At 45.5% G+C, this 9,903-nt stretch overlaps 1 protein-coding gene across 4 annotated transcripts in view; it reads right to left on the reverse strand.

Moving 5' to 3' along the window:
• DENND1A (DENN domain containing 1A) overlaps positions 1-9,903 on the reverse strand; it is a 528,338-nt gene that overhangs the window by 66,595 nt on the left and 451,840 nt on the right. For all 4 annotated transcript variants that reach the window (XM_012802455.2, XM_012802453.2, XM_023510504.1 and 1 more), the window contains exons 14-16: positions 2,978-3,082; positions 2,567-2,654; positions 650-690 (exon numbers count right to left, since the gene is read on the reverse strand). In XM_012802455.2, the coding sequence (XP_012657909.1) occupies positions 650-690; positions 2,567-2,654; positions 2,978-3,082 (234 nt within the window). The remainder of the gene's footprint in view (positions 1-649; positions 691-2,566; positions 2,655-2,977; positions 3,083-9,903) is intronic.

The following is a 9,903-nucleotide window of genomic DNA, read 5'->3' on the forward strand; positions in this document are numbered from 1 at the left end:
GAGAGAACACTCATCACATTATGCTGGGGATGCCTGTTTACGTGCTTGCCTCAAAGGTGGGGAGCACCCCTCAGGCAGGGCCTGTGTCCTGCTCCCTGTTGTGGCCCTGTGGTGCCTGGCACACAGTAGGCCTTCAGTACATACTTGATTATATACTCATGGAAAGGAAAGGCAAGATTTTGAATTCTTTAGCGGCTTGAGAAGCCCTAAGCACCAGGCTGCGAACAAAACAAGAAATTGTTTACGACAATAGAGAGAAGGTGAAAAGAATCTCTCAGTGATGTGTTCTCTGTCTTCCTGTGAAAGATATTACAGAGTAGCAAGAGTGATACATTTTTCGTTTGCCCATGACCATGACCATTGCACTGGCCCTAGAAATGCTCTAAGATGTCCACATTCCATTCAGTACTCCTCGGCTGAAGAGAAGGAAGCCTCCCCTGCCTCTCTACCCTCACCAAGGGCTGCCTCTGGCTGGTCCCATCCTGCTCATCTTCTGGCATGAGAATAGCTTGGCTTTGAAAACAAAACATCTTCAGCTGAGAGAATGGAGCCCTTGGGGCCCACAGCAGCCTTGTGGGTGGCCAAGGAAGCAGAGGCTGCCAAGAGGCTGAGGAGGGGGCCTAGGGCTTGGAATTGGGTGTACACTTACCCGGACTGTGGAGAGCCACTGATGGTACAGTTTATCACTGCCTGGGGAAAGAGAAGTCAGAGAAGACATGATTTCAAGACATGATTTGCCTTCAGGAGCTCTTTAACTTGCTTTCGTTATGCAGGACTTGGAAAGTTCAAAATCTGGAGAACTGCACGGAGGCTCCTGCGTTCCACTCCCTGGAGATAGCAGCGAGTCACTGCCACAGGTTTTCTTTTTGAAGCGGAGAGCCGATCACAGTAATGCCCTGACTCTCAGCCTTCAGAAGCCTCCCCATTGTCCACTGGGTAGAGGTCAGACTCCATCAGCCTTGCCTCCTGGCCTCAGCACCTCTGCATCTCCATCCTGGGCTACCACTATGCACGTCATAAGCTCCACTGCGAGGAACTACCTAGAGTCCCCACATTAGCATCCTCCTGGATCCCCAGACCCTTGTAAATGTGGCTCCTTTGCTTTTTTTCTCTTCTTGTTATATTCAACAGCCAGGTCAGATATCTTTTCCTCTGGAAGCTTCTCCTTCCTCCAAACAGCTCTTGAGGACAGGTGATCCCCACTTAGATGTTCATGTTCCCTGAAGCACCACGAGCCACATCACAGCAGGAACCCTCAGAGCTGTGCGTCCCAGTGTAAGGACCTTGCTGGACACACACTCAGCCCTCAAAACACTTAAATAGTGAGAGGGAAAGAAGGAACAGGGGGTGCTGGTGAACTCTGTTTACTCGAACTGGTGCGTTCAGGAGGTCTTCTTATCAGTAGACAGCTCTTTTAGAAGCTCTGAATAAGTGAACTTAGATAAGCATCACCTCAGCCTGTCTTCTCCTCGGAACTCATATTCATTTGTTAGAACACACTGCAAGCTTGGCCCTGTTCTAACTGCATGAAAACCTGTCTCTAATCCTTTCCCTGCATTGGTTTAATTTTTATTTGTCTTTAGTTAAGCATAATTCTCCTACCTGACTAAAATCTCCTTGAGGGTAGGGTCCTTTGTTTTTTTTTTTACTCTGTGGAGCTTTGGACACAGGAAGTATTCAGGAAATGCTTATTGACAGTGCACCGTTACTGCCCACAGGCCCCACCCAGGCTTCATTAACTAACTGTGCTCTCCTACGACACAGACTGCGAGGGCCTGTGATACCCAGAGGTGGATACCGTGCCTGGGCTCTGTGCACTTACGAACCTCCAGCTGGATTATCAGAATGGTCTAGACCAGACACAAGCCCAGCAATGAGAGGGGCCAGAGGTATGATTATTATTTTGCATCTGGTTTTGACTCTGTTGCCAAGGACTGACGCTATGGGATTTGGAAAGAAGGCCAGACTGGATCCAGGAGGCAAGATCAGCCATTGACACCTCTCTGGGCCACAGATGTCTCCTTTGAAAAATGAGAGGATAATCCCCCCTTGTTTTGCAGGGGAAAAACCCTACAGTTTTCCAGATCTGCAGAGACCGTGCACCCAGCAATGATTTTCACATTTTAAAGACGCATTTACTGTGCTGGGTGACTGCACAAAGTTTTCCTCATGGACTCTGATTCAATCTGGAATCCCATCAGGAGGGCAACGTTACTCTTGGTGCACAGATAGAAAAACTCCAGCTAAAAGAGGAACTGACTCAACCAAGGTCTCATAGCTAGGGAGCAGGCAGAATTTTCCTAATGTGATATCTCAAGTGCTTTCCACTGTAGCATGCTGGCTGATACATTTAACTAGACTTTGTCTACCCAGGAGACGCAACTGACTCCCAGGCCACAAGATTTCACATGAGCAAATATGCATCTCATCAGAAAATGAAGAGTAATTCTCCAAACATTTCAAGGCTAAGTCTCTTCCAAACTTCCAATAAAGGAAAAAGTCATCATTGCAAGCCTTAAATCTATAGCAGCCCACAGCCCAGAAAGGAGAATGAGATTGTTCTCACCAGCATACTCGCCCATGTTGATTTCTTCTTCAAAAACATCACTGAAACCTTCACCAGAATTGAGGAGGTCTAATCGACCATCAATAAACTATAGAAAGAAAGAACAAAGCACAATTGTTTATACAACGAAAAGGGAAGAAAACCCAGTCGGGGCACCCTACTGTCTGACCTGAGAAGAATCTTATGTTTTCTAAGATAGGAAAGGTCCCTTAAAACTGAGTTTTCAAAATGTGAGTTTTAACAAGAAAGTTGCTAAAAAACTGGCTGCATGTTTGATAACTTGGAAATCCACATGGCAGATTTGCACAGGGTCCGTCTGCCCTCTTCACCTGATCCCCACTGGTGCCTGCAGACAGTGGCAGAGACCCCTGCAGGGAGCCAGAAGAAGGCCCAAGCAAGGGAGGGCCGCACCTGTTTGAAGAGCTGCAGCTGTGTGGCGTTTTGCAGGAACTGCCTCATGGCTCCTGAGCGGTAGTGGGACACAAAGGTTTCCTCACAGAAGGTGATTGGCTCCTCCTGGGAAACGGAGAGAGGAGAGCAGGGTCAGACATGGAGCCAGAGCCATCGGTCCTTATGCTCCTTTAGGCAGGGGCCCCGCACCTTCTGATTTATTTCACCCTTGTCAGTGAAGTGGCTATTCCAAGGCGCCATTCTCCTCTAAGGATGCAGGGAGGAAGAGTTATCCCCAAAGGCACAGAGAGGGCAGGAGGCAGAGTAGGAACTAACATTATTCCAACAGGGAATTCTACACTGGAACCAACCAGCTTCCAACCCCCTGCCTGCCCCTTCCATATCCCCATAGGAAGTGAGCGGATGAGCCCTCCAGTGGGATGATTCCAGGCTCCTCTTTTCCCTTTTGGGAGAACCCTTATTTAGACAGAACCTTATGCAGAAGGAGCCCTGCTACCTTCTGCTCCATCAAGCAGAGCTCAGCTGCTCTGGGAAGAGCTGGGAGTTGGGGGAGGTGGCCAGTTCCTCTGGCTCAGCAGCCTTCTCACCCCTCTCAGGTACCAGGCACTGTTGCAGTCCCCAGGGCACCAGCCATGGGTCATAGTTTAAAAACCATTTTGAAAAAATTACCCATTGATTTTAACCAATAGCAAATAAAAATTTCAAAGTGATTATTTATTTTAAAAAAGCAGAGATGACCAAAAATAAAATTTACTATCCAGCCAATTTTGTGCTTATGCTGTTTGATAAGGAAGTTTGTTTTTACCAAACTATATTTTATGAGTCAAGAAAATGATACCCTACACTTAAAAAAAAATCCCATCCGTATATAGTTAACACCTCAATCTTTCTTTGAACGCATTTGGAGCGCTTATTTACACAGACAAGTCTTTAATTTCAGCAGTGTATTCTCAATTCTGAAAGATCAGACTTTTATATCTTGAGCTGAATTAAGGGTAAGCCCCCCTCCCTTCACAGACTTGGTAGCAAACACAGAGATGTTTGAAGCTCCACTTTTATCCTGTTTTAATGAGTTATGTGAGTGTTAAATTTACTGTCTAGCTTCTGTAAGTTCTAAGAGTTCCTACTGCTTACATCTAGTCAATATTAGCAACTGGGCAGACTCAACTGCACAAGTGCTACAAGGATGAATCAAAAATATTAGGGGAAGGGGAACATTTATTTTTATAGAGGTACACCCTGCCTAATTTTACAAAGGATCTGAAGAGGCTTACATGACCACCTGAAACAATAAAGTCAGAGCTTGAAAATACGTAGACACACAAAATGTATTTATTTGAGAAAAGAGTATCTGGATAGGTAGGTCCTATTAAGTAAAAAATTAGCTCTGAGCTTCCAGCTGCTAAAGCAAGAAGGGAAAATAATGCAAACTTTACATTGTGTGTGAAGAAAAAAAAGCAGCACACTAGTTCCTTGGGAAAAAAGAGCTTTTCTTGACATTGATTACTTTGGGGTGGATTTCCATCTTCCATGCTTGACAGCTGAGGGACTAGCTAGTGAAAACCAACGGAGACCCAGCTAGAATGTTATTCCTGTGGCTTGGAAGTTTTGCTTTTCACCCTTTGGGACCATAGCAGAGCAATTAATTCTCTCTCCAGGTAATCTTATCCATGCACACAGTGTCACTTGGGCATTGATGACTCTTGATAAATATCGTCAGCCCAGACACCTTTCCAGAGCTCCAAACCCATGTCTCAATCTTTACCTGGATGGCCCTGCTGGCAACTCAAACTCAAACTCTCATTTATCAATCACCTTGTGAGCACTGTATCCCAAATCTGCTTTTCTTAAGTGTCGTTATCAACAGGTACCATAGTCAACCTATCAGATTTCCCAAGCCCTTCCCATTTTACCCATGGAACATCCCCTGCTCACCCCTATTCTCCATCCCACTACCTGGGGCAGCCTGGACTGCCATGGCAGCGGTTTAACTCTCTCTCCCTCTCTGTTTCATTCTACCCAGTCCATGCTGATTCTTCTGGCCAGAGCGCTTTCTAAAATGCAAATCGGATCATGACACAGTCCAACTCGAGAACTTTGGTTGCACAGATGTTACCTTTGTGAGATTATTTGATTAATGTCTGTTTTCCCACTAGACCATATGCTTTCTACAGGCAGGAATGGTACCTGTTTTGCTCTACATCATATACTTAGAAACAAGTGTGGCACATACAAGGGTTCTGTATGGGAGAGCAAAGAAAAAGTCACTCTGCAGGCAAATACTGCGGTCCTAAACTGACCCAAGCTGTCCTTCCAAAGCCCTTCTTTGCCACTTTGCCTCTGCTCCTTGTGCTCCAAACACATCCCCTGCTCACATGCCAAGTCCTTTCCCCCTCGCTTTTGCCAGTGCTATTCCTTGTGCCTGGACTTTCTTCCTCACACGTGCAGGCCTCCGTGCAGGAGTCACTCATCCCGCTCATTGATCCCACAATGCTATATGCACCCCTGGATGCTGGGATGGTCTTCATTGGTGCTCCCTGCTGGACTTGTCCCTGCACTCCCCAGGGACAGCAGAGCCCAGCCCCTAATTAGAAGCTGAGATGTTGGTTAAGGAACCACAAAATGATCTAGACCCTGGTTTCTGCCCTAGGAGTCTGTGATCTTAGTGTGACCGAGACAGGACTTGGCCTGATGGTAAAGAGGTCTCAGCACGATGCCAGGTGAGTGGTGAGTGGCATGCATGCCCAGGGAGTTTAGAGCTGCTCAGAGGAGATGCTCATTGGAGCTGTTAGCATTTACTTCTGGAGCTTTGGCCCAGTGTTGCCAGGAAGAAGTCTGCTGAGGGACCAATAAATTCAAGAGAGTATGCAACCAGATTTGTATGTAAGGGTAGCCTGAGGCAGAATTTCGCTGCAGCAGAGCAGAAAGATTCTCATCTTTGGGTAGACATGAACGCTTGAGGCCTGTTGTCTACTTAAGGTGACATCTCCTTGGATCAGATGCCTATGACATAAAAACACATGCACATGGGAATAGATGGGAAAAATTCAGAGGAATAGGGACAAGGGGGCTTTTTCTAAAAAGGGCTTAAAGATTAACATCAGATGTGCTAATCAGCTGTGCAAACAAAGGTTGCCACACCCTGCAGTGCTGCTGGGGCAGGGGCAAAATGTCCACAGGAGTCCCACAAGTCAAAGGCCAATTCCCCAAGGAAGGTCAGAGACTGTGATGAAAAGTGAACACTTCTCAGCGGAGCCTAGAATGGTGCCCAGAAGTCAGGTGGGCAAATCCTGACTGTTCAGGGCCTGACTCTCCTATCCTATTCCTGCTGAAGGCAATGACACTGTCACCCGAGTCATGCATACAGGTCTGAATGGCAACAAACACAGAGGGCTCATTCCCGTGGAGTGACTCACCTTCTAAGATAATGGCAACACTCAGCTCACCTCATCTGATCCCAGGTTCTGTGTGAGGCACTATGCCGTGCACTTCACAACCCTTTTCATCATTCTGGAAACTTTCAGGAAGTAGGAATTATACTCAAATTTTACAGAGGTATAGCTGAGGTAAGGGAAGTCACCCAAGGTGACACAACCCAGACATGGCAGATTCAGGGTAAACACCAGGCGGTCTCCAAAGTCCAAGTGTCACTAGCATGCACTCATCTGCTGCAGACTCGCTCAGCGATTCCCTGAGGCCTCAGTCCAACGTCTGCCCTCAGACATGGTCTAGAGAACAGGAGAGTTCCCTTTAAAACTGGAACCCTTCAGGTTCTCCTGGACACTTAGAGTAGCAACGTCTTCAGAAACAACAGCTCCCAGGAGTAAGCAAACCACCGTGAAGGCTCTTTCTGCTTACAGGCCCAAGACAAGGACGCCAAGTCATTTCCATCAGCTTGTCCACCCCTGTCTTGCCACTGAAAAGGCTGCCCCCACTCCACTCTGCAGCGGAGGGGCATAAGGCAAGGTGTCTTCTTAACACCTTTCTTTGTAAGAAGTGCTGATTTAGCTCTCTTATTAGGCTGATTCAACCTTTTGTCTTCTTAGGTGACACTCTAGGCACTGGGGCTACTGGCTGATAGCAACATTAATTCAGGGAATTCAGGCCGTGCGCATTCAAGCTTAGATCGCATTAGCGGAGTTCTCCATCTACGACCAGTAAAATACTGCTGCTTAACCCCATCACAAACTTTGCTAAAAAATGACAAGTTTTACTCCCAGATTATCTTCTTGACATATGGAATCAATTGAAAATTCCATCACTAATGAGCTGAATCTTTGTTAACAGGTAAATGAAGTTGGTGACTCCAAAGGTTTTTGATGCTTTCAGAAATAAACGACTTTATCCACAGCATGGTCAGTATAGGCATAAAAATAAAGTATCTCTCATGAGATTTTTCAGCAACTTTCCTTGTTCTGCTGAGCCATCCTTAAAGTATGAAATTCGTATTTTCCTTTACAAACATAATTTTTATCAACATTTTATGTGTATACTTACTATGAGATTCTAAGAGAAAAAGGTGTCTCCTTTTTATAGACCTTGATTAAAATTTTAAAAACAATAATTTTGGAAGATCTATCCATGTAGCCAAACATTTTTTTTTTTTTTTGAGACAGAGCCTCAAGTTGTCCCCCTGGGTAGAGTGCCGTGGCATTACAGCTCACAGCAACCTCCAACTCCTGGGCTCAAGCGAGTCTCCTGCCTCCGCCTCCCAAGTAGCTGGGACCACAGGCACCCGCCACAACACCCGGCTATGGTTGCAGCCATCATTGTTGTTTTGGCGGGTCCGGGCTGGGGATTCGAACCCGCCACCTTAGGTGTACGTGGCTGGCGCCTTAGCCGGTTAAGCTATAGGCGCCGAGCCATAGCCAAACATTTTTAAAGCACCTACTATGTGCCAGGCTCTGTGTTAGGGGAACACAGAGATGACTAAAATATAGTTCCTACCAACAGTAGTAACTGAAGGAGGGTGGGGAGTGGATGAAAGGACAGATGATACAGAACGGCACAAGGCTGTGTTCAGAGCAGCACGATTCACAACAGCTGAGAGGTGGAAGCAACCCGAGTGTCCATCTGTGGCTGAACAAAGAAAATGTGGCATCCATACCCAATAAAATACCACTCAGCCCCAAAAAGGAAGAACTCTTGAACGCAGGCAAATATAATTGATCCTTGAAGATGTTATGCTGAGTAAAACAAGCCAGCCACAAACAGGCCAACACTGTACTATTCCACTTGTGTGAGGTACCCAGGAGAGTCAAACTCATAGAGGCAGAAAGGATGGGGGTTACCAGGGGCTAGGGGCCGGGGAATCAGGGGTTGTTTAATGTGTACAGAGTTTCAGTTTTGTAAGACTTAAAAGCTCTGGAGATGGATGGCAGTGATAGTTGCGTGACGATGTGAATATACTTAATACCGTTGAACTGTACACTTAAAATGGCTAAGATGGTACATTTTATGAGTATTTTAACACAATTAAATGTGAATATACTTAATACCATTGAACTGTACACTTAAAATGGTTAAGATGGTACATTTTATGAGTATTTTAACACAATTAAAAGTGTTTAAATTAAAAAAAATTAAAGTCTTACAAGAAAGAATAGTTGTGGAAGCTTAAAAAGGAAGGCTCCTGTTATCAAGGAATCCTGTTTAATTCAGGGAACAAATACCTATAGTGTGACAACAAAAACCAGAGGACTGGTTTTTGCCTTTGATGTTTTTTGGTAAAGCCATCTTTACATGATGGCTTTTGTTTTGATGCGATCCATTTCACGTGACACAACATGGTGGAGAGAATACACATCTTGGCGTCAACAGACCCCCTCCTTGAACTTTGACTGTGACTGTACTTAACTTTCTCCTAGCTGACTTAACTCTCCTTCCTCATCTGTGACAATTACACAATGCCAGCCTATCTCACAGGGTTGCTTTGAAGATTAAAATAGATGACAACAAATAGATTCTTCCACAATAGACTTTCAACAAATAAATGTTTTCCCTAAGGGCAGAGATTGGGACCTACCAGGGCTGGCAACATAATCTGTGGGGCTCAAGAATAAACATGGAGAAAAAAGTTCTATTAAAATATAAAAGTGTTATACTAAAATATAAAGTGCTTTTCTCTCTCTCATGGTCTCTCTTAGACATACTATGCCATTTTAAATCGACTAATATCATTCTAAGAAAAAAAATTATTTGCACGAACTGTTATTCAACTTTACATTGTGGGATGCCCATTTTACACATTAACTCACACATGGAACCAAACTTTGCAGCTTGTTCGTGCATCTGGATTTTGTTCTTACCAGTCGGTGGAAACGCTGCACAGAGCAAACTCAACTGTTTGTTTTACTCCTTGAGATACTCACATTCTCCACCTTTGGCCTTGATGAGACAGGAAAGGGAACCATGGTATTTGCCTTTTCCTTTCCTTCTGTGTCATCATTTTCTAGACACAAGGCAACGTAAATAAACTTGCTAGATTGGGCGTGTTTACCTTGTGATCACTTTAGCCTTGCTGAACTCTCAGGATCACAGTTGCACTGGAATCCCATTCCGAGGGGCATTGGGAAAGCTCATGGGACCAGGATGGGGGGGGGGTCCAGAAAGACCCAAGTTTTGTGCATGCCTTCTCTTCTAACATCTGTGCCCTACTGTCCCACCGGACTGGCCATACAAAACACCAGTTCAAAGGTAAAAGTGTTAAGGGTTTCAAAATGGTGACCACAGGTATTAAACCAAACATGGGGCTCACGCTTTTCTCCCTTCCCCTCATAGCTTGTATACTCAGTAGGTAGCTCCAGGGCTGTTTCTGTTTGTCACTGTGACCTGGCAGTGTGGGACAGCTTCAGGCAGGTCTCTGGTTAGGTGAAAGTGGGGGTTGCTCAAGTCCTGAGCATTCAGGCTCTGCCCGGCCTTGCCTC

Source organism: Otolemur garnettii, unplaced genomic scaffold (assembly GCF_000181295.1).
Source record: "Otolemur garnettii isolate 467f Iridium unplaced genomic scaffold, OtoGar3 scaffold00014, whole genome shotgun sequence".
In the NCBI taxonomy this organism is placed as follows: Eukaryota; Metazoa; Chordata; class Mammalia; order Primates; family Galagidae; genus Otolemur; species Otolemur garnettii.